Source organism: Notolepis coatsorum, assembly GCF_963971535.1.
Source record: "Notolepis coatsorum genome assembly, chromosome: 4".
NCBI lineage: Eukaryota > Metazoa > Chordata > Actinopteri > Aulopiformes > Paralepididae > Notolepis > Notolepis coatsorum.
Genome location: NC_140168.1, coordinates 43781418 through 43806968, shown reverse-complemented (window position 1 = coordinate 43806968; position 25551 = coordinate 43781418). Strand labels below are relative to the sequence as shown.

General features: G+C 43.3%; 1 protein-coding gene across 3 annotated transcripts in view; it reads left to right on the top strand.

Annotated features, from left to right (window-relative positions):
* The window catches only part of LOC311227517 (sodium bicarbonate cotransporter 3-like), a 144158-nt gene extending 123489 nt beyond the window's left edge, over positions 1 to 20669 (top strand). For 2 of the 3 annotated variants that reach the window (XM_084313213.1, XM_084313211.1), the window contains 13 exons: positions 4678 to 4852; positions 6792 to 6925; positions 7715 to 7960; positions 8263 to 8368; positions 9200 to 9361; positions 9625 to 9738; positions 11456 to 11617; positions 12004 to 12255; positions 13949 to 14017; positions 14169 to 14342; positions 15525 to 15662; positions 15920 to 16020; positions 20060 to 20669. In XM_084313213.1, the coding sequence (XP_084169339.1) occupies positions 4678 to 4852; positions 6792 to 6925; positions 7715 to 7960; positions 8263 to 8368; positions 9200 to 9361; positions 9625 to 9738; positions 11456 to 11617; positions 12004 to 12255; positions 13949 to 14017; positions 14169 to 14342; positions 15525 to 15662; positions 15920 to 16020; positions 20060 to 20141 (1915 nt within the window). In that variant the 3' untranslated portion in view covers positions 20142 to 20669. The remainder of the gene's footprint in view (positions 1 to 4677; positions 4853 to 6791; positions 6926 to 7714; positions 7961 to 8262; positions 8369 to 9199; positions 9362 to 9624; positions 9739 to 11455; positions 11618 to 12003; positions 12256 to 13948; positions 14018 to 14168; positions 14343 to 15524; positions 15663 to 15919; positions 16021 to 20059) is intronic. The other variant, XM_084313212.1, reaches the window with a different exon arrangement.
* Positions 20670 to 25551: the final 4882 nt, after the last annotated feature.

Here is a 25551-nt window from a genome sequence, read left to right as displayed (position 1 = left end):
GCGGACCCGTTTTTATTGGGTCGCCAATAATTATTTTTATTTATATATAAAAAAAAATATATATATATATGATTTTTTTTTTATATATAAAAAAAGCTGTAGATGTGTTGATTCAGTTGGGCACCACATACTTATGTGAATCTGGGTTTTCTACTCTAGCATACCTGAAAAACAAATACAGAAACAGACTAAATGCTCAGCATGACCTCAGAATAGCACTTTCAAAAACCAAGCCCAGAATAGATCTGCTGGTTGAAAACTTCAACCAGCCACATACCTCTCATTAGATTTCATTGTGCCATAGATGAAATATTATACCCCTTCTAGCATGATGTCGGGTCAGTAGAATTTTAAAATAAGTCAGTGCAAATTAATCAGAATGTTGCTCAATGTTGGGGTTTAAGGTTGAGGGACGGAGGGAGGGGGTAAGAAATGGAGAGTTGAAAAAGGGGTGAGAAATGGAAAGGATAGTAGAACATGTTTGTTCATTTAAAACATTCATTTCATATACAGTTCCCTTCCTCGCTGAGCAGGCGCCCCGACTGACCTGTAGGAGTCGCTGTTTACAACGACCAGGATGCGTCTATTCTTATCCTAACGGATTTATGCTTCCGCGTTCACGTTTTGCAAATCTGATTGGCCACTGCCGTTTCTGGTGCGATCTGATTGGCCACTGACGTTTCTGGTCATGTGACATGTGCGCCCAATCGCGTGATGCGCCCATTTCCGCCTCGACCAGCAGCAAACTACCTAACGCCTAGTTTATCACTGGTTAAGCTTAGGCAACTCTTTTGAAGTTGGTTAAGGTTAGAGTTTGGAATCAGGGCTGGCGTTCTATCGCCCTGCTCTAAGACAAACTCTAAACTCTAACCTTAACCAACTTCGAAAGAGTGCCTAAGCTTAACCGGCGAAAGAACTTGCCGTCACACGATTGGCGCGACCAGAAACGTCAGTGGCCAATTGGAGCGCAAAACGTGAACGCGGAAGCATAAATCCGTTAGGATAAGAATAGACGCGACCAGGATACACACCCCACCGGCTTCCCACCTCTAATACTGCCAATTGTGTTAGTATGGACGACCGACCAAGCCGGAGGTACCGCTGACAGCTGGATTCGATACCAGTGTCTCTGCGGTGGTAGGCAGGCGCTTAGTCCGCTGTGCTACCCAGCCGCCCATGTTATGGCAATTCATCCCGGGGAAACACCAAATTTCTCTTTTGGGTCTCGAGCTGAAAAAGTTTGGGAGCCCCTGCTCTAATGGATACTGATGGATACTGACAACGGATCCTACTTATAATGAGTCAATTTCAATGGTAGACTTGGCAGTATATTTATACGTATAATTACCCCCCCTGACCCCGGATTACTGGCATTTATAGCTCACACTTAACTCATCGAAAGCCACACTGCCTGGGTGTTTATTTGAGACCTCAGATTAGGCACTGCATTATTTACTGCTGCAGGTCTACCCTCATCCCCTGCACCACTATATAAAGACACAAGCTGACAGATATGTAGTGAGGGACAGAGCAGCTCCCCTGAGGGGGAAGGATTTAAAAAAGAAAATATGGGGAGGAAGAAAGCAGAGGAAGAGTGAAAGGTGCTCTCCGTAAGAGGAAAAGAGAGGGAGGTGGGGGGGGGGGGGGGGGGAAGAGAGATGCAAGAGTGCAGCAGGATGCGGTTGTGTTGGTGTCGGAGAGAGAGAGAGAGATGGAAAAAGATACAAAGTGTGAAATGGATGTAGAAAAAATAGGAACCATAGAGAGACGGGGGAGAAAGGGAGGAAGAGAGGGTGGGTGGGGCGGTGGTCCCTAAAAATAAAGCCTACTACCCCTGACCACATAAATGGGATTGTAGCCTGCAAGGGTCCGTGGGTTCAGTGATGACACAGACACGGCCTCATTCACACGCAGTGCTGGTGTGAGAGATTGGGAGTGCTGGGGTGTGAATGGGCCAGGATCTGGGTCAGTGGGCAGTGTCTGAACAGGTCTATAATCCCTGTGATGCAGTAAGAGGTTCTTAGAGAGAGAGAGAGACACTCTCACTGTGTACACATCCTACACCGTCTTGTTAGGGATGCACCCATATCCAGACGGTTGGTGTCTGCTGATTTGGAGACAAACAAATTCTATGTCGGGGGGTAGTCTTACCCCGAAAATGCGATCGTTAGAAAATGCTTGGTTTAGGTCCGGTAAAGTAAGACACTGTGATCATTACAGAAACATGTTTCAGGTTCGGTAAAATAGACATAGGGGGTCCTTACCTTAGCCAGGAGGTACTCTAAAAAGAATAATTCCAATGATCCCATCGGCGATCGCGATTACTCATTTATATGTAATTAGCTTTTGAGGCGAGCAGATCTGCTAGCGATTGCTTTGCAGGAGCTCCTCCCCCTCAGAGCGAGTGTTGATAATCCATTTAATTCATTGCCTCTCCTGTTCCCTTTCTATCAGAGTTCAAAAGGTAGGCGATACTGCCACCTGGTGATATTCGATCGTCATTGCAATTCCAACGTAGGTAGATGAATCATAGACACCTAGATGGCTCCGGCTGACCGTTTAGAACGGGGATCAAAGGAAAAGATCAAAACCCGACTATACTCGGGTTTTAGCGCTCAACCGTTGGCGAGATAACCTGACTATAGTCGGGTATGGCCATTAAAGAGTTAAATAGCAGACACACTTCGATCTTTGTCAACAAAATTTTAAACTAGGACAGTGGCTAGTTTAGTGGCTCGGGAGGTAGAGCAGTCTGGTAATCCGGAGGTACCCGGTTCAATTCCCGGTTAGAAGGTCCTTGAGCAAGACACTTAACCCCTAATTGCATGGTTGCCCCCTGCCGTCGGTGTGTGAATGTGAGGAACAAATTGTAAAGTGCTTTGGATAAAAGCACTATATAAATGCACCATTTACCATTTTTAAAGGTGCTATAGATAAAATGTTTGTTTTTTTTAAGAATACATCCACAGAGCGTTTAGAAAGGTCCAGAATAAAAGTATTGCTTTTCCCCTTAAAATGTATTTAATCGAAAAATATATGTTGCAGGTCCAAAATGGAATGTTATTTACATGTTGCGTGCATGTATAACTTCCCTACTTCCCATTTCCCCACGTGGAATGCACCTGATTGGATAAATGACATGCTGGTTCTCTAGTGCAACATCTAGTGGCTGAATGTAATCTATAGCACGTTTAAAGCTGCACTGTGTAACTTTTGTGCACCGTTTTTAATTTGTGTCATTTACATTCATGCTCTAGAAATTAGACTGTAGCCTTTTATGTAGTCTGTCACTGATGCAAGGATTTCACTTGTTCAGCCAAACTTCCTGTCTTGAGGACTTATTATTATTATTATTATTATTATTATTAGACTAAATAAGTGTGTTTCCATTAAAGCCCAACCTCCAGGTTAAACCCTACTGATCAATTATGGGTAGTTTACATCATTGGTATATAATTTCATTATTTATTTTTTTCCATTTGACACCGGAAATGCCACTCCGAAAGAGTTAAAAAGGTCCATGCACGAATAACATGCACGCACGAATCAAAAAAGCTTATCAAACGCCGACGTCACTACAGGTGCATATTAATGAGCCGAATCTAAAAGCTTATCAGACGCTAGCACGGCCGTGACGTCACTTCAGGAAACGTATGCCTTGCCCGTCCGGGTCATAGTACTACTCGATATATGGCGCTGGCTAACGTTAGCATTATGTCTACTGTCGTGAACCATTTGAGATCGGGGCATGTAGAGGAGTTTGGGGAACGGGTAAAATCATGTGCAGGTCCTCTTCTCAGACCTGTGTGGTGGTTCTCTCCTCTTTGTGTGCCCCCGTCCTCGCGGGTGTCCTGCCGGGGAGTTTGTGGACGCGACGGCGGCGGCGGCCGTAGAGTGTTTGAGCCTGTAGCGTTAGTTAGCTCATAGCTATAGTGTACCACTAGCCTTTGCGGGCTCGAGCACCCTGCGGCTGCCGCCGTTGTCGCGTCCGTCGGCTCCCCAGCGGGGTACCCGTGGGGACGGGGGTGTACAGAGAGGAGAGAACCATTTTGGGTCGGCCGTTCATGCCGGCCAGCGAGCCGGATGTCGGGATATGTTGTTAGCACAATAGCTACCAAGCTAAGCTATGTTAGCTTCTAATGGTGTATACACAAACACAATATGTACAACGACACAATGATTTACATTATTACAAATATGGTAACGTGGTTGTGGCTTTTACAAATAGTGGTTAGCTTTAGAGATGGATGGCTATGATCACGGAGCAATAATGTTGTTAGGTGAAACGGATACATTTTCATTCGGCTAGTACTAGTAGTAGCAAGGCTCTCTGCCTGCAGTGCCTGCCACTAGCTGTGTGTGACTCTCAGCGCCCCCTGGTGAGCCCCCTGGTGCCCTGCACCTCCTGTGACGACATCATTCCGATTACACGCGCACGTTATGAACCATTGATTAAAATATGCACGTGCGTGGTGATTGTGTTGGGCAGACAAAATGTTTGATAAAAACGCTAAAACTGCGTCAATTTCAATACTTTTTTTCCCTTCTTCATGAAAGTTACCGTTGGCCTAGTCCACATTGTTTATTGAACAAAAATACAACATGAAGGTTGGCCTTTAAATAGTTCCATAGTGCAGGTTTAAACATGAACCTCACAGGCCCCTCCTTTCCTTGCAGGATATTCGGAGGCCTGATCCTGGATGTGAAGCGGAAGGCCCCGTTCTACTGGAGTGACATCAGGGACTCTTTCAGCCTGCAGTGTCTGGCCTCCGTCCTCTTCCTCTACTGCGCCTGCATGTCCCCCGTAATCACCTTTGGAGGCCTGCTGGGGGAGGCCACCAAGGGCAACATAGTGAGTGGGGCAGGGGAAGCGTGCGTGTGTGGAGGTCTATGTGTGGAGGTCTGTGTGGGATCCAGACGGAGGTCTAACTCGGATGACAATTTGTGGATCAACTTTTCACCCAAGTGAAAGGCTCCTGCCCTCCCTCCCTCTTATCCGTGTTACCATGTCACCTTAATTCTAGGGATGTAGCGATACCGACATCGGACATCAGGCCAAATACCAATCCCAAAACACTGTATTTGTAAGCATCTTTCCCAATACAAAAATCCAGTACCAACAGCAAAGCCAACCAACTTGTTTTTCAGCATTCACATAGAAGTAGACCACATAGAAGTATATCACACTCGTTTTTGTCAAATGAGCCTAAACTAATCGTCTTACATCTACGCTGTTTGGTTCTTCCGGCCGCCTGGGTCAGCTCAATTATTAAATGTACAGTATATCAGCTGGTATACTGTATAAAGAACCCAGCATCAGTGTCTGCAGATGGAGAAAAGTGCTCTCAGTGCATCGCTACCCAGTTCCCCCCATTAACCTCACTGATCACTGCCACTTATGTCCATCTGCACACGTACTGTCGTTCAATGAGTCTGTTCATAAGCCAGAAATGTCTCTGGTCAGCTTGGACCTCTCTTGCCTCACGCTATGTATTATGTCACCCTTATCCCTGATGTCTGACTCAACAGGTTCTTTATCCACTGAGCCACAGTAGGATGTGATGACTGCTCAGGCCTCCCCATGCATTGACCCCACCCCCTTGTCACACTGTGAACTGCTCTATATTCTCTCTCTCTCTCTGTCTGTCTCTCTCTCTGTCTGTCTGTCTGTCTGTCTGTCTTGTCTGTCTGTCTGTCTGTCTGTCTGTCTGTCCGTCTGTCCGTCCGTCTGTACACTTCTCCCCTAGACCAGGGATTGTTCACATAGACAGCGTCTGCCTGCTGGTGTGTATGATGCGTCTGAGTAAACTCGGCAGACAGCAGAGATATGACTCCCGACAGGCCAGACGGGTGGAAAAACTAGAGCAGTAGTTAATCTCCCAGCCCAACCCACACCACTAACACCACCACCTCTAACACTAACACCTCCAACACTAACACCTCCAACACCAACACTAACACCAACACTACCACCTCCAACACCACCACCTCCAACACTAATACCTCCAACACTAATACCACCAACTCCACCTCCAACACTACCACCACCACCACCACCACTACTACTACGACGACCACCCTCACTACCACTACTACCACCACAACAACTACTACTACCTCCACCACCACCTCCACCAACACTACCACCACCACTAGGGCTGTTATAATTTATATTTATATTATATTAAAATTTCGGGATTTCAATATAATTCGAATATAAAAAGAATACTATTTGAATGCTGAAATTTCCTTCTAGTGTGTATTTACATTTTTGTAATATTACTCAACAAAGAAAGTTATCACCTGTTGGTAATTCCAAATGTTTATTGGTACAAATGTCACAACAAAACAATAACTTTGAGTGGTTGGAATCCCCTCTAGTGGACAGAAGGTACATGACAACTGATAGTGTAGGCATTGGCATGAGACTATAGGTACATGGTAATAGGATACATTTGAGCATTACAAATTTGAATATAATTTGAATATTAAAAATAATAACTCATAGAAATTTGAGTGGGATTCTAGAGGAAGATTGACAGCCTTAACAACCACCACCCCATGCCAGTGCAGTTGCAGCATACAATGCATACTGCAGTATGTCTGTTTAACCACTAGACTCTGTGTTTGGGTCCCCTCTTCTCCTCTCTTCCCCCCCCCTTATCCCCCCCAGTTATTTCCCCTTCTTTCTGGTCTCCTCTGAATGAATTTACTTCCTCCTCTTGCCCCAGACTTGCCCTCCCTTTCTCACTCCCTTTCTCTCTCCCTCCCTCTCTCCCCTCTGTCTGTAGAGTGCCATAGAGTCTCTGTTCGGGGCGTCTATGACAGGGGTGGCCTACTCCCTTTTTTCAGGCCAGCCTCTCACTATCCTGGGCAGCACCGGGCCCGTTCTGGTCTTTGAGAAGATCCTCTTCAAGTTCTGCGCGTGAGTACATTTCTTTCCATTACTCTGAGGCCCCCCAGTGGTGGAGACCTGCAAGGGCATGACTACTGCTCCTGTTATTATTTGTATCACATCAATCTAACATCTATAGATATTATGCATTTCCAATATCAAGTGCATAGTGTGTGTAATATGCAAATAGAATGCTCTAAAAAACTATATTCAGAATGCAAAAAAAAAAGAATAGGAATATACCTTGCAAAGGAGGAGAGATCTGATCATCAAGGTTCACACAAGGTCAAAAAAAAGACAACCCATTTTTAACAAGGTGCTTAAAAAGTCCTTGAAATTCAAATCAACCATTCACATTGAACGTTTTGTTTATCCATGATAAAATTGTTCTGAATCAAGAAATAGATTTTTTTTTATTTAAAGTGTAACTAATTGTCGGAAATTGGTTTTAAGCCATAAATATTGGATCAGATTTTTTCTATAAAAAACAGCATTTAAAAGTGAATTGTATCCTTTTTATGCCATTTAAAAAAAAAATGAATAATAATAAAATGGGGCTTAGCAAAGTACTTGAAAATCCTTCCTTTTATTTTGCAATGTCTGTGGGAACCCTGGATCATGGAACAGGGGAGGACAGGTGTAGTGGATAGGATGGGCCAGCTCACCCCAAAATAATGCAGAGAGGGGGAAGCAAGCCGTTTATAACATAGTAAATGTGGATGGCCTTACACTTTGGGCAACAAGGTTACAGACTTAAACATAAAGAGTTAAGCCACCGTGGATGTATTGATGTTCCTCACCCTCTCTCTTCTCTCCCAGGGACTATGGGCTGTCCTACCTGTCCTTGCGGACCAGTATCGGCCTCTGGACAGCCTTCATGTGTCTCGTCTTAGTGGCCACTGACGCCAGCTCCTTGGTCTGCTACATCACGCGCTTCACGGAGGAGGCCTTCGCGGCCCTCATCTGCCTCATCTTCATCTACGAGGCCCTGGAGAAGCTCATCCACCTGGGAGACCACTACCCTATCAACACGCACAACAGCATGGACAACCTCACGTTGTACTCGTAAGTCCCAGACAACAGCCGGGCCAACCTCACGTTGTACTCGTAAGTCCCAGACAACAGCCGGGACAACCTCGCTCACGTTGTACTCGTAAGTCCTAGACAACAGCCGGGACAACCTCACGTTTTACTCGTAAGTCCCAGACAACAGCCGGGACAACCTCACGTTGTACTCGTAAGTCCCAGACAACAGCCGGGACAACCAAGTCCTAGGATGTAATCACTTTTAACTTTGTGAATGATACAGTTTATTAGGAGATTTCACAGGACTGGTGAATGTAATGTGGTGTTCTCTTGACCTCCAGGTGTAAGTGTTCCCCACCGGCCAATGCCTCAGCCGGGCTGCTGCAGACGTGGAACCAGACGGGATACAGCCCAGACACCATCCCCTGGAGCAGCCTCAACGTGTCTGTGAGGACAACAACTTTCAGTCTCTCTCTCTCTCTCTCTTTCTCTCTCTCTCTCTTCATGATTAATTTTGATGGGATTATTCCGCGATATAGCATTCATTAATTAATTGCGATTCCTGCTAGCTCGCCCTGCAGAATGGAGCCTGGCATTTTGAAAGCCTCCAATCTGATCACTGACTCATACAGCATTTAAGCCTTGGAACTCACATAATTATACTCTGTGATATTTATTGCAGCTCACTCATACACACACACACGATGCAGGGGTTAGTCTGTTGCACAGTGTTTTATTGCGTATATCCTATGCTCCAGCAAACATGTCCGTACAACAATGGCCAATTATTAGCTCCTGTAATAGAGAGAACCTACCATTAAACCACGTTTATTCTGTGTCTGCCTCTATTGTCCTATTTAATTATTACTTCTCTGAACAGGTGGTATATTGCTGTCGCATGCCACATTTTTCATTGAAAATAAAATAAACTACTGAAATTATCTTTTGTAAATTGAAGTTATGATTATAAAATTAGTTGATAATCGGGATATCTAATCATTGCCAAGCAACCGTTTCAATGGCTAAAAATGCCAGAAAGCCGAGATATGACCACCAGACCTTCGGTTTACAGAGCAACAGAACAGTTAAATGGAGGGCAATTTACATCCCAAGAGCGCTGACATAGTTGCAACGCACAGAGAACAGGCTCTTAAGACACTGAGTTCAGTTGAAAGGATTTAGGGGTCTGTCATTGTACAGACATGTGAACCAGAGCATATGGGATGAGTACGGTGTAGGAGAGTATCAGTGTTTGACTCAGTCCTCCTGCTCTACCAGATGTGCAACAGTCTCGAGGGGGAGTTTGTGGGATCAGCCTGTGGCGAACACGGTCCTTACATCCCTGACGTCCTCTTCTGGTCCATCATCCTCTTCTTCACCACCTTCTTCCTCTCATCCTTCCTCAAGCAGTTCAAGACCGAGCGGTACTTCCCCACTATGGTGAGATTTTTTAGACCTGTCTGTGTGTGTGTGTGTACATTATGTAGCCAAACACCACTCCTACCCTCCTCCTTATGTAAATGTTTGCACTGCATCAATAATTAGTATGCATGAACAGTCATGTGTAAACAAAAAGGTCTCTCGCAACCTCCCACACATGTGATTGTTCTGTTATCTTTTACTTGTTGTGTGAAGTGCTGTATAATGCCATAATTTTATGTACAAATATAATGATATGTTTGGTGTTTTTTTCTGTTGAGTAGGTACGCTCTACCATCAGTGACTTTGCTGTCTTCATAACCATCATGGTCATGGTGTTGGTGGACTATCTGATGGGCATCCCCTCTCCGAAACTCAACGTCCCCGATCGCTTTGAGGTAAGCATGGATCAACAGTGGAACATGTATAATCTTGAAATCCTAAGAGAAACATTGAGAGCCTCCTTGATCTGACCCCTCCTTATTCGATACACCTGTTAAATGTGTCGCCTACTCCCTATGACACCAGAGCTGCTCACCATATTTCATTTCAAACCTTTATTTAAACTCGAAAGGCAACTGAGGTTTTCCCTCGTTTACAGTCACGTCAAGTGTACATACAGAAATAAGCAAAAAAGGGCATATAAAATCACACGGCATATAAAATCATAACCATAAGACGAGGCGAGACAAGTAAGGATAACAAATCAATCAGAACCCCTACAACTGGATTGACAAAGGTTGGAGATCAAGGTTTCGAATTCTGCAACAGAGCTCCCCTCTCAATCTCAAGCTTTAAGGGCTGTTGGAGTTCATTCCATGCGCTGGGGGGCATCAAAGCAAAATGCAGATTTACTCTGTTCCGAGCAAACTCGAGGGACCTTAAGGACCAATCAGTCACTAGAACGGGTTCCATAGGTTCCAAATAGAATGAATGACCTGGGCGACTGCATGTCCTTTGTTTACAAATTAGGTTAGCTGAAAAAAGGCCAGTGTGAACGCAAACCAAAATCAAACAATGTATCATTCTCCAGAAAGTTTATACAGTTTGTGTGAACGTCCTCCGAGCTCTCTCTCTCTCTCTACCTCTCTCAGCGCTGTCAGGTGCAGACTGCTCCGCAAGCCAACTGCGCTGCAGCAGATCAGGGAAAAACTCCACGCATAATGGGCGTGTCTGCGCTGGTATCTCATCCTCGCAATGTCCTTAGTGGATAGCTCGCAAAGACGGAGCAGATACTGTGCGCAAACACCAGCGCAGTTAAGGGTGCAATTTCCACCGTGCAATCCATTCTTAGTGGATCCCGCCCTCAGTGTCTAAGACAAATTTTGTTCTGGCTAGAAATCACCAACACTAATATGAGCGGGTAGTGAATTCGAGGTCTTGTTTTTTTTCTGCCTTCCAAAACTGAGCCGGGTTTGTGTAGGAACTTGTAATTAAATCAAAGTAGTAAACTGATTTTGACTTTCTAATAGCTGTGGTACATCTGTTTCTGAGCTGTTTAAAGGCAAGCCAGTGTTGTGGATCACCTGAACATGTGACCTAGCATATGACCAGGCCTCATCATTAAGCAGAGTTGGCGGCTAACGCAGGAACCAGGGTGCTATTCTATCTTTAATTCTGAGCCTCTTGAGAGGATCGGATCATGTTTATACAAGAACTAAGTCTTGATCAGGGAAGCTTATTTCTGGGGTCTTAGATAAATAAAGGTTGTAGTAGAGCATCTCTTCCATGTCAGCTACAATGGACGACATTCATTCACACAACTGTTGTAATGTCAATGGGCGGCGGTCACTAAATGTTTCACTGGGCACAACAGAGTCGTTATATTGGCTATGAGTTTCTCAGGTCGCTCTGATCTATGGGAAACTAACAGACTGCTTGATCGAGTCGCTCCCCATCTGCCTTCGCAGCGTCTGAATCAAAAGTCTTCTTGGGTCGCTGAGACGAGACGGGCGCCTCATGTCTCTCTGCAGCGCCTCATGTCTCTGTCTCTCTCTCTCTCTCTCTGCAGCGCCGCATGTCTCTGTGTCTCTCTCTCTCTCTGCAGCGCCTCATGTCTCTGTGCCTCTCTCTCTCCCTGCAGCGCCTCATGTCTCTGTGCCTCTCTCCCTGCAGCCCACCTCCAAGAACCGCGGCTGGCTAATGGACCCGCTGGGAGACAACCCCTGGTGGACTCTGCTGGTCGCTGCTCTCCCTGCTCTGCTCTGCACCATCCTCATCTTCATGGACCAGCAGATCACCGCTGTCATCATTAACCGCAAGGAGCACAAGCTCAAGGTCAGGACCACCTCTCTCAATACCTAGCGATGCACCGATATAATGGCAGACAAGCGGTTGATATATGGACTTTAAAATGCACAATTGGCCTCTGCCCAATACAATTTCTACTGCCGATACTTTACCTGTATAAAAGCCACAAAATGGCAATTCAACAACTGGCCGTTTCTTTTAATGCACGTACCAAGTGAACAAAAGAATAACACTGAGAAATAGATTTTGTTAATTTCCCCTTTTTATTTTTTTACTTTCTTCTCACAAGCAGTGTTGTAACCCCCCTGAACACGCCAATATAGGTACTGTAGGCCTCTATGTACCGTCTGTTTGTACTGTCAAAAGTGTCCTACTCATCTCTGCCCCCCCATCTCCCCTGGTCCGTCTCTCAGAAAGGCTGTGGCTACCACTTGGACCTCCTGATCGTTGCCATCATGCTCGGCATCTGCTCCATTATGGGCCTGCCGTGGTTCGTGGCGGCCACCGTGCTCTCCATTTCCCACGTCAACAGCCTGAAGGTGGAGTCCGGCTGCTCCGCCCCGGGAGAGCAGCCCAAGTTCCTGGGCATCCGGGAGCAGCGGGTCACCGGCTTCATGATCTTCGTTCTCATGGGCTGCTCGGTCTTCATGACCTCCGTGCTCAAGGTGAGGTGGGGCCCCGTGCGCCCAGAGACATGAGGGCTGTTGAGTTGTTAACGCCTACCCATCCAACCGTTCGGTTTTCGGATTATTTAGGCAAAGATTTGAAGCGTTCCTCCTTAATGTGAAAAGGGACAAAAGGAGAATTGAGGGGTGTGATCCACGGAACTCACACAATTTAGTTCCGCCTAGAAATAACACAATCACCAACACTAATATGAGCGGGTAGTGAATTAGAGGTCTTGTTTTTCTTTAAGTTAACTGTCTTCCAAAACTGAGCCGGGTTTGTGTAGGAACTTGTAATTCAATCTAAGTAGTAATCTGATTTTGACTTTAATAGCTGTGGTACATCTGTTTCTGAGCTGCTTAAAGGCAAGCCAGTGTTGTGGATCACTTGAACATGTAGCATTTGACCAGGCCGCGTCTAGTTTTCTGCCAACACACTTGCATTTTCCCGCGATCTGATTGGCCACTGACGTTTCTGGTCATGTGACATCTGCGCCAATCGCGTGACGCCTATTTCTTTCACTGATTAAGCTTAGGCACTCTTCCGAAGTTGGTTAAGGTTAGCGTTTGTCTTAGAGCAGGGCGATAGAACACCAGCCCTGATTCCAAACTCTAACCTTAACCAACTTCGAAAGAGTCGCCTAAGCTTAACCAGTGATAGAACTAGGCGTTAGGTAGTTTGCAGGCTGCTAGAGGCGGAAATAGGCGCAGAAACAGGCGTTGCGCGATTGGCACAGATGTCACATGACCAGAAACGTCAGTGGCCAATCAGATCGTGGAAAAATGCAAGTGTGTTGGCAGAAAACTAGACGCGACCAGGCCTTATTCCTTTCATTAAGCAGAGTTGGCGGCGAACGCGGGAACCAGGGTGCTATTCTATCTTTTAATTTTGAGCCTCCTGAGAGGATCATGTTTATTGATCAGAGAAACAGAGTATTTGTGAAGAGGTCAAGGGTCACCTGAACACCGGCGGACTCTGCCATGAAGAGGATGTTACTATGCATAATATCATTCATTAAAGCTTGTTCATTTAAACCTTTAAAATTCCTTATTTATATAGCACTTTTATCCAAAGCGCTTTACGATTTTATTTTATTTTATTGACAACAAACATAACAACATTGACATTCCTCACAGTTTACCCATTCACTCACCCATTCACTCACATTCACACACCGATGACAGAGGCAACCATGCAAGGTGCCAACCTGAATATCGGGAGCAATTAGGGGTTAAGTGTCTTGCTCGGTTTGTTTCGGATTATTTAGGCAAATATTTGAAGCATGATAACATAACGTGGCCGCTGTTTAATTCATATAATATGGTATAATTGGTGTAAAATGTGACTGGACTGATTCGGTCACGAGTAATCAATGACTAAATATATGATTTAAATATTTGACATTAAAACCTAACAGCAAGTCACTGGATCACAGCATTATGTTGGATCACAGCTCCCATGTTCATGGATAAATAAGTAATATGGTCTTAATATTTGGATAAAGCACCTAACAGTCTTAGCGCAGTCAACACTTTATGACTAATGGATTAAATACACACAATATATCATGATGCTTATCATGAGATTCTTTTAGTTATTTAATTGTTGTTCTTAACATAGCTCATCACATTTAGTTAGTTTGCACTAATGTAAGTTGTTATGACATCGTTGCTCCACCTCCCTTCTCCTCAGTTCATTCCTATGCCAGTTCTGTACGGAGTCTTTCTCTACATGGGCGCCTCTTCACTCAAAGGCATTCAAGTAAGATTCTGTTCCGTTTGCCTTTTTGAAGATAACATCATAGACTCCTGTCCCCAACCGTCTGTAATGATAATGATGATACTGATAATCTTCTTAATCTACCATCCTTTGATCCACCGTCCCATTTGTGTCCCCCCTCTGGTGTCGTCAGTTCTTTGACCGTATCAAGCTGTTTGGCATGCCGGCCAAGCACCAGCCGGACCTCATCTACCTGCGCTACGTCCCGCTGTGGAAGGTGCACGTCTTCACCCTGGTCCAGCTCACCTGCCTGGTGCTGCTGTGGGTCATCAAGGCCTCTGCGGCCGCTGTGGTCTTCCCCATGATGGTAACCGCCTCTGGACCTAACACGTGTCTCCTACTTTTCTACACTCTAGTCTGCACTAGGGGAGGGACGATACCACACAATGCTGATATTCGGCCCTTGATATCGATAATATCACAAATTCACGATACATGATATCTGGAATGATCGATATATTGCAAGAGATTTTGATCTACGATACATGGTAAATGCACTGTATTTATATATCGCTTTTATCCAAAGCGCGTTACAACTTGTGCCACCCATTCACTCATACATTCACACACCACCGGCGGAGGCGACCATGCAAGGTTCCGACCGGCTTGTCGGGAGCAGTTACTGTGTTGAGTGCCTTGCTCGAGGACACCTCGACATGAAACCGGAATGTAACCGGGAACCTTCAGATTACTGCTCTACCTCCTGAGTCACTGTCACCCCCGACACGATACATTACGATATCATGTAACTGAAGAAGAAATATCCAGAATATTTGGCAACGATTTGAAGCATTTGGGTCAGCCCACACATATTATATACATAGTACTATACATATGTACATATTATTAAAAAAGAATTCCCCTACATCGCCCAGCCCTACCCTAACCAATTGACCTATCTCAAACTAGAGAACTTTTTCAGTCCCGATACCGATACCTGAATAAACTGTATGCCTCACTATGTGGAAGAGACTGGGATCATTTTTTTGTAAGGCAACATCAGGCTTGACTTAAAACATTACTTTCCAAACTTAGTGAAACAAAATGTAACAAATTAACACATAGATATAATTGTACTGAATTGTTATTTATAATTTTATTTATCATTATATATTATATATAAAAACAAATCTGATATATATATATATATATTTCTTTTTTTATACCCGATCCAGCCATTTTAGTCATATCGGGGCCGATATCGGGGGCCGTATCTCATATCTGATCGGTGCATCCCTATCTCAAACCCTGTAAATGGTTTGAGATGGGTTTGTCCAATTAAATTTTGTCCGAGGGAAGCAGCAGTTGTGATTGGGGGATCAAGAAAAGAGGGCAGGGTTTGAGATGGGTCAATACGGATACAAAATGAGAACATCTCATGCGTGCACAGGTGTGCATTACTCTCACCTGACAAACATACACACACACACACACACACACACGTAAATGCAAGACTGTTATCTCATCTTGTAAATTCTTTCTCTCGTAGGTCCTGGCGCTGGTCTTTATCCGGAAGCTTCTGGACTTCTTCTTTACCAACAGGGAGCTGAGCTGGCTGGACGACCTGATGCCCGAGAGCAAGAAGAAGAAGGAGGACGACAAGAAGAAGAAGGAGCTGGAGAAGCAGGTGACTGTTATGACATTAGAATAGAATAGAATAGAATAGAAATACTTTAATCATCCCGAGGGAAATTTTACACTACAAATCACTCACCGTAAACATTTAGACAGAACAAAGTCACGAATAAGAATAACAAAACAAATTGCCTAAGAATTCAATATGTTGTAAAGTAAATTGGTTGACTTTAAATTGTAAAGTAAATTGGTTGACTTTAAATTGAATGAACCCTAAAATGTATGTCTGTGTGTGTTCCCTACTCCCAGAAGGCAGCGTCAAGGTTACAGGAAGAGGAGGCGGCGAGACTGAAAGGCCATTTTGATGAGACAAACAGGCTCAACCCCCCAGTGGCGTCGCTCTCAGGGAGGTGCGTGGTACCCCTTCATAAAGCACACTGACTGTCCTTCGTCGTTACTATTGACGTTTGTAAAATTCCTCCTGCCTTCTATAGTTACTGTTGCTATGTCCAACAAACCTTCCCTATGAACTCCGCCACTGTGCGCTTTTAGCAAATTACCCAGAGAAACGCAAACACAGACAGGATAGGTATATATGCAGTGACAATAAATATATATATATATATATATATATATATATATATATATATATATATATATATATATATATATTGGAGCTGGGCCGTTAACGTGCTGCGTTAACGCCGGACTGTTATCGCGCGATAATACAATTGACGCCGTTAATCTATTTCTCAAACTTGGGTCTCCTCTCCTCTCTCTGTCTGCACGAGAAGCAAGCCGCTCACTCACACATACACATACGGGTACTTAAGGGCGGGGCCTATCTCTGGCTCAGTGTTGAAGCGCTGAGGACACAGACCGAGCTCTGCGCTGATTATTATTATTATTATTATTATTATTATTATTATTATTATCATGGCGGAGAGAACAAAACGAAAGTCTGGGTACACTTTACGAAAGTCGATGCCGACAACGCACGTTGCCACAAGTGCAATAAAACATTTGCAAGTATGGGTGGCAATACAAGCAATTTGTCAAAACATCTGTTGTCAAAACATAACATTAGTCTGGACCCAGTTTGTTGTCAAAGGCCTGCACCCCTTCGCTACAGTGGAGTCCAAGGGCTTTAGGTAACAACTAATCATTCAGTGTATATCTTCTTTTTTTTATCTTACATTTGTTGTTTATTATAAAAAGTCTATAATTCAGACATTTAAAACATTGTTGCTGAAGAAATTATATTTATTTATTATATTTATTTATAAAGTTATATAAAAGAACATTGCTGCTGCTGTTGCTGAAGAAATAATAAAGCAATGTCGATAAAGTACCGAACCGTTAAGCAGCATTAAATCGATTAAAATGCGATTAATTTGGTTAATTAATTACAAATCCTGTAATTAATTAGATAGATTTTTTTTATCGCCTGACAGCACTAATATATATATATAAGTAAATATGCAGTATTTAGAGTGCCATTCTAGTAGGGCTGGGTGATTGAGTTAAAATTTCAAATACGATTTTGGCTTCCCACGATCATGAAAACGAGATATTCGAGATTAAACCATTATTGTGCAGCATGCCGTGTTGCTCTAATTCTGTGTTGTAAATGCAGCACACCCTTCCTTCACGGCAGTACGCTGCGCCCCCGATAATGCTGACCCATAATGCTGGCACATGTTCTCAAATCAATGTGTAATCGTGTTTAACAGTTTGAGTGCCAGCCATTAACATTGGAAACCCCGTTAAATGCCAGCACCCACTTCAATGATAGCGTTGTGAACGCATAATAATTATGGCTATGTGTCTAATCTGCCTGTCGTTTATCAATGACTTGTTTGCAGTCAACATTGTCGAAACGGATTGTTTTTTAATCTGTTCATTTTCGTTTTATAGCATTTTGAAAAGCCCTTGTTTTCAAGGAAAATATATAGATTCTGTGATAAACGGCATTTACTGGAATATTCTAGCATACACAAAAACATTGTAATTTTTCTGCCTATTTATGAATAGTTTTCAAATAAACGCTAGATTATCGATAGTATATGTGTATTTATGCACGCTATAGAGGCGGGCTGAAAAATCGATTCTCTCATTTCCTCATCAGCGATCACCGCGCACACACGCATAGGGCAAAAGCTTATATCTCTGTGAAAACAGCTCTGATTATCCTAAGACTGGTAAAATAAATTCCTTACCTGAGATCAGATGTTATCCAAAAAGATTATTCCAATTCCTGATCGCCATTCCAAATATCGATCACGCTTATTGATTAGTGTTGGTACTGTAAATACATAATCCACGCTGTTCTGATGGCCGGCGATCACTTGGTCTCTTCAGTTGGCTTGACGGAAAAGTAAAATGAGCAAACTGACCACTCCCCCTGCATCAGTGTAAAGTAACAAACGCTATATAGCGTCGGGGGCACTCAAAGGTCGGCATGAACTAACGACAAAAAGCGTCCGTGGCACTCAATGTGTTAATAATCGTGATTTCAGTATCAATGGTTTTTGCAGCCTAGAAACTAGGGAAATTCTATTTTCCCTTACTTAACTTCATAGTCTGGTTCTATGATGTACAATCGAACACTGCTCTCCGTTGTCGTGGGATGACCTCTATTTCAGTTTTTCTCAGAGCGCTGATGTCTGAGGAAGTCAGATCGGTGTATCGCTAAAATTATTTTGCAAGCGGTCAATGAGGTGATTGGACTTCTTATTGTCTTCGTCAAGGCAGCTCAACAGCTTAGGGGGTCACCATACACGAATGCCAAATTAAAACCTCCGCATTGACAACACGCATGAGTGAATGTGATATTTCATATATATATATATATATTTTTTTTTATTATATTAATGTTGTATGCGGTTGAATATCTTTTTGTATACAGTTGTCATCTCCATATGAATATAATAAAACACAAGTTATAATTTCACAGCATAAAAGTGTTAACGATGACTATAGCCGTTAGCTGTGTGTTGTTCTGTCCTGAACAGATCGTACAGAATGGGAGTAGTGACCGTTAGCTGTGTGTTGTTCTGTCCTGAACAGATCGTACAGAATGGGAGTAGTGACTGTTAGCTGTGGGTTGTTCTGTCCTGAACAGATCGTACAGAATGGGAGTAGTGACCGTTAGCTGTGTGTTGTTCTGTCCTGAACAGATCGTACAGAATGGGAGTAGTGACCGTTAGCTGTGTGTTGTTCTGTCCTGAACAGATCGTACAGAATAGGAGTAGTGACCGACGCGCTCCCGGGGGAAGATGAAGCGGTAGGGTGTCTGATGCAGCACATCTGGCCCTCATGCTGACCCATAATAATAAGAACGGCTCAGTAATACTGTAACAGCAGGAAGCGCATGGCCATAACTGTCTGGGCTATTGAAGAATGGACCTATCCCCCTGTGTGGTGGTGTTGTTGTTGGTTTGACTTTTTAGGGAAATAGTCAGCAAATTCAAGGTTAATTTTTAACAACAGTGTGGTGTCGTGTACATGGGGGGGGGGGGGGGGGCTTTTTAAAAATCAACCTAACTCTACTAACAAATCGCCACGTATTGTATAATGGACTGACGTTTATGGCAGAACATATTATGGCTTGTGTGCTACATGCTGATTCCATATAGATGGAAGCCTCTTGTGCTGTATGTATATGCATGTCTGTGCTGGCCTGTTTTAACCCTCTACCTGCCTGCCTGTCTGCTCTGTGTGTGTGTTGCTGCATGTAGCTCTCAGTCCTCTGACCCCTCGATTGTTAATATCTCTGATGAAATGACCAAAAGCGGGGTGTGGAAGGCAGTCTCGGGCGCAGACTTGTGCGCCCAACCTGTGAAGCGTAGTCAAAGGTAGCTATGACAACCCTCCCTTTAGCCGGCCTTGCCCCCTCTCTCTTTCTCTCTCTCTCTAGCTTTCTCTCTCGCTAACTCTTATATTTCTGACTCACTCTCTCTCAATGATTCGTTGGGACCCCATGCTGGCAAGTCTCACATTCACTGGACCTGTACAGTACTCTTATGATTGGGGTTTTATGAATCAGCTTGAGCAGGGAATTATATATTTTTGCAAAAACCTTCAACTTCTGTTCATAATGTATAAGTTGTCAGAATTGTCTTCTTTCGTTGATGAAATTCAGTGCATCGTATCAAAAGGTGCATTTCAAGCAGCAAAGTACATCACGTAACATAATGCTGACACATCTTGCCTGTTATAAATGCAATGATTCTTAAATGCATATTTTAACAAGATCCTCTCGTGATCCCTTTATTTTTTTTTACCAGGCATCAACAAGTCTTGGGTATTCTTAGAGAAGAGCACAGAGTGAGCATTGTCTAGCACTCTCTAGCTGACAGAATCACACCATTAAATCCACCTAACACTATTAATAAGTTGCACTGACACTCATCTGCCTGCCATCTGTCTCCCCTCTCTACACAACAGCCGGGAGAAGGTGGCCTGTGTTAGAGTCGACGTCACTCCAGAAAAGACGGGAGAAGGTCCTTCCTCCGAAACCTTCTTGTGATGACGGCCTTCCCTCCTGATCCTCTGTCACCCACACACACCCCCCTCGCCCCACTGAGGGACACTCAGTTAGCGGTGGTAGTATTGGATCAGCAGAGCCCTGCCAGGACGGCTCCTCTCTGGGGCAGCAGTGGGCCGTCGCGCCTTCATCCCCTGAGGGATGAACCTCTGCTGACACTGCCCACCAACACCCACTGTCTCTTTTTAAAATCTCTGTACGTAAAGAAACAGGGCCCGCGCCAAAGGAAGGGGCCCCGCCGGTGTTGATCCTCGACTGTCGTCATGTATGCTTATGCATACATGCTTATACATTTTATTTCTAAAAGTTTTCATTTTTTATTGAAAATTTTATTTTAATTAAATTGTATTTGATCTGTTTTAATTTCTGTTTTTAGGACTTTGTTCCCCTCCTTGTATCATTTTCATCAGATCTACAGTGCCCCGTTTTCTAGCTCACACGGCGTGAGCTATTCTGCACTTTCTGGTGTCGACCTGATTTTCATGTTCAGATAAAACTATCAAACTAAAGGCAACAGTATACTGAAAACAAAGGCACACTTTCCCGAAATAGAAACATGCAGCAAAAAAAGAAATGCAGCTTTTGACTGTTTCTGTTTCGGGAAAGTGTGCCTTTGTTTTCAAACAAACACCACGGTGGTCAAATTTTGTTTTGGCAGGTCAGTATGCTCTCACCTTAACCTACACCACCAGCTTAAAAAGAAATCGACAACATTCAATTAAAGCCATTGAGGTTGTTTGCTCTTCTTTCAGTGCCAACTGATGAGAACATGTCGGAACTAGACAAGGTACAATAACTGACACAAACCAAAAAGAGAATGTATGCATTCAGATGCAGATGCTACTATTCCACGCTCCTCCTGGGACCCTCAGTACGCCAGGGGAACCCTCTGTACGCCCCCCTGTACGCCAGGGGAACCCGCCAGGGGAACCCTCAGTACGCCAGGGGAACCCTCAGTACGCCAGGGGAACCCTCAGTACGGATATTGCTGCTCACAAGTTGGTCAGTCGAGTTTCAAAGTGAACGTCAACGTTCAAAATGTGCTGCTGTAGCAAATGTGTATATTATTTTGTTACAGTATGGAGAACCTATTTCAGAGGCCATATTCAGTTGTGGTACTGTACAGTAAGCACTTTAGTTTTTTTTGTTTGCCAGTAGAAAGTAGCTAGTTTTCCTACCTACAATGTCCTGTACTGTATTGTGTTTGGAGAAAGAACGGTTACAAAATGTCAAGAGAAATGTTGCTTCAAAAATGTCTGGGATACAACTCGGGAATCAGGTTTCTGAATGTGGGTTACACTCAATATTTTGGTCAAAAGTATTTGTCTATTCAATGTATTTGTCTTTTCGTTGCGGAGATTGTATCTATTTTGATAGCTACAACTCAAACAAACTAAATATTAGGGGTGTGCATAGACGTCATTATCTGTTCAACCATCAAAATGATCCACATTTGGATAAAAGACTGGAAGTAGGCTTGGTTTATGCCGAACTTCACGTTAAATTGGGCAAATACTGTATTTTCTAACCTTCATATATCAATATATTCATTGGCAATGCAATTGGTGTGCCTTCAAAGCATCAAATAGATTTAATGTTGGCATACAATGACTTATGGAATATATTTCCACATACTGTACTTTATCTTATTATTTCTATTTATGATTTTTTTTTAACTAAACTAAATGTTAAGGTGGCACTAAGTGACTATTATTGACGACCTCTGCTCTGAGTCTGTTCCGGTTTAAGAACTAGATCTGGGTTTATTTTTCAGCCGAGTCTCATAGCAAATGTCAGACGTGTATCACACTGTACCAAAGATCACTGGCTGTGGTGATGGCATCAAATCATCATCAAGTGACTGAACTAGTTAAATGTGATTTAACGAGTGGAATTATACAAAACTGTCTTATCACTTCAGTTTGTGTTAAACTACCACAAGGTTAAGTTCACAAGCGCAAAGAAACTTTTAGATTTGAGACAATCACACATGTGCTTTTCTGCTACAGTAGCTTGCTAATGTGTTGGATGTCCATGACACAAGCTAACATGTGTCCTAACATTAGAGTTGGTTTGATGGTGTTGCCTTTATTCTATTTTTAATTTTTGGGCTTCCCACCTGCTAACACTGCCAATTGTGTTTGTAGGGATGACTGACCTAGCCGGAGGTACCGCTGACGGCTGGATTCGATCCCAGAGTCTATGCGGTGGTAGGTGAGTGCTTGGTCCACTACGCTACCCAGCCGCCCTCTGGTGTTGCCTTTTTAATACTAATTTATTCCTGTCTGATTATAATAATAAAAGACCACACCACCATACCAGCTCTAATGTTAGTTAGTTCTGCCTGCTAGCAGAAAAGCATAACGATGGGTTGATGGGTTGACTCCGTGTCGATTGTCGCCATCGTTGTGAAGCCACATTAGTCAATAATTTTTGGTACAGCCTGATAAACATCCGGCGCTTGCGATGAGACTCAACTGAAAAATGGACCCAGATCCAATCTGGTACCTACACAGGTCACTGTTATAGAAATGTTTGTGGTAGAAGAGATTGCAGTTGTCTCCCAGTGCTGAGTAACATCAGAGAAAGTTGGGGCTGTGTGACCATTCTGTTTTTATATTTCTAGATGGAAGAGTCAGTCGCTCTGCAACAAGCAATCGTACCTATATACAAACCGCCAAAATTGTCTTTCCGTCTGTTATTAGCTATGATACATTCAACACACAAGATTAGGCCTATACGGGATTAGCCTTTTTCTGGCTTGCGAGACTAATGCAGGATGGCATGCAGCAACAAAACCGATTTTTGTAAAAACCAGTCGTGCTGCATTATTAATAATTTTGAAATACTTCATCATTGTCAACTCGGAACAGCATATCATGCAAGCTTGTCCTGAACAGAGATAATGTTACATGATGGCAAGTGGACTGAGCTATAACAAGTGGATTAGCTTAAGTTAAGAGCTGTTTCAATCAAGGAAATGTGGATTTTTCTTTTTTCATTACCGAGCAGCCCGAGGGGAAAGGCTTAAAGAAGGCTGATATTATCAGGTAAGGCAAACCTTTTCTTAAAGGAACACCAACTATTTGGGAACTTAGCTTATTGCCCTGGAGTTAGACGAGCAGATACATATTTCAAAAAGCAACAGGGCTTTTGAGGTGATGAAATCACTGCGCCCTGGCAGCAGTGGTTAGGCAAAAATTGTTTCCGAGTATATAAATCTTTGAAAAACGAAAATGTCACTTTTTTTTTTATTATTTCTCCACGTGGAAAATACACAGGTCACACAGGAACGTTTTGGAGTTGTATTTGGAGTATTTCGTGACTGTTGGGAACTAGGCTACACTGGCACACCTACTTCCAGTGAATGACGCTAAGCTAGGCTAACTGTGCAGCTGTTCCCTAAGCCTAATGCATGCACAGAGAAGAAGAGTATATCTGCTTGTCACAGGGTACAGTAGATGGCAAATAAGCTAATTTCCACTCTAAATCACCAGCATTTGGGTCCAAGTCCACCTGATCCGGGTCCAGTATTTCCATTTGGTTCTGAGTATATCAGGTCCAGATACAGCGAGCAGGCGTGCGTAACTGGTGCCAACCCCCCTCTCTTCATATAATACGGTGCACACTTCGGGTAGAAGATGTATCCGTTTCCAACGCATTATTCGTGCTTTTCCCTGAATACTGTATTCAGATTCGGATACATCCCTACAAAATACATAATAAAAATATAATATTCATATACCCCCATTCAGACGCACCCATTTTTTATACTGTATCTTGTGTACGTATCATGTAATGTAAAGGTAAATTGAAAAGTTCAGTATTACAGATGTCAATTTATGCAAAATAATTTCTACAGTACTTGTAAAGTGTATTGATGTGTTCTACACGATTGAACCCATTTTGCTTGGTGTGGTCCCGTTTTAGCAATAATAAATAGGTGTTTAATACAACACCATGCAGTGTATGGATCGGTAAACCTATAGCTAACGGTTGGGCGGAGGAGAGTTTTGGTCTTATTTAGTGTGTCTGCTGCATTGGCTATATTGGTGTGTAGCGAACTAAACAGACTATATAGCTCATGTGCCTTGTGTGCGTGTCTTGTATTCATAATGTAAAGTGTTCAAAATAGATGTTTGAATACACGTGTGGCACCAGAAATGCCAAAGACGGAACATCACCTTAGGAGAATTCATCTGTATTGCATAAAACGGTTCACGTAAAAAAGGGAAAAAACTCTGAAGTTTAATATTATCATATTAATTGGAATGTCTGTGGAAGTCATGATTCTCTCCCAATTCTAAATATATTTACAAATTACTGTGAAGAAATACCACAGCCATGACAAGAAAAATATACGCAAAGTACTGTTATCGGTATTCTGAGGTACTAGTTTTTGAAAAATCAGTGAATGTCGTCAAATGAAAGGAAATGATTGTACCTATGTTTCATGACTGAAACCTATTGAATTTTTGCCAAACTACTTTCTAAAGTCAAAAATGTATCCTATTCTTTCTGCATGGTATCTTAAACACGCAACATTTGTATCATTTCAGTAGTTACTTTCCCTTTTTATTATGCTGCATTTTCATCAATGTACTGATGTAATCCATAATGTATCGCCCACAGTGGTATTCGGTTACAATTCATGGTTGTGATGGTACCATAGACACCTACTGCCGTCAGTCAAGCACAGAGAGCGCCCTCCTGTTGTCAGCCGAAATGATGTAGAACGAAAGCAATTTTTTTGTAACTGCAGGTGGAAAGCAATAAAAGTATAGAAATTATGTCACTTCTCTGTCCTTATTCAAATCACAATTCGCACTGATGACCAGATGAAAGGCCTACTGGTATATATGATGCATATCTCTAACTCCTACGTGCAAATAGCAGGAAGGATATAGTGGGGCGACAGCGGCTCAGGCGGTAGAGCGGTCGTCTGGTAATTGGAAGGTTCGATTCCCGGGCAGTGTGTCACAAAGTGTCTCCTTGAGCAAGACACTTAACCCCTAACTGTTCCCGATGAGCAGGTTGGCACCTTGCATGGTTGCCTCCGCCGTCTGTGACTGAATGGGTCAAACTAATTGTAAAGCGCTTTTGATAAAAGCAGTAGAGTTGGACCTGTACGTGTTGGTCATGTGTTTCTACGTGGGGATCTTGAGTACTTCATAGGCCTCTGTTGGCCTCATCCTCCACTTCCCAGATCTCCGGCAAGCCAGGCCTGTGGGACACGGGGCAAGAGGACCCACGCGCTGCAGCCAGGCGTGGTGCTATACAAATAATGTATTTATTATTAATTATTATTATTGTTTGCTTCATTAATTAAAGGGTGTGAATTTCTCTAGTGCCTTTTGTCCGCTTTAAGGTGGTGGTATAAGTTAAAGGTTGT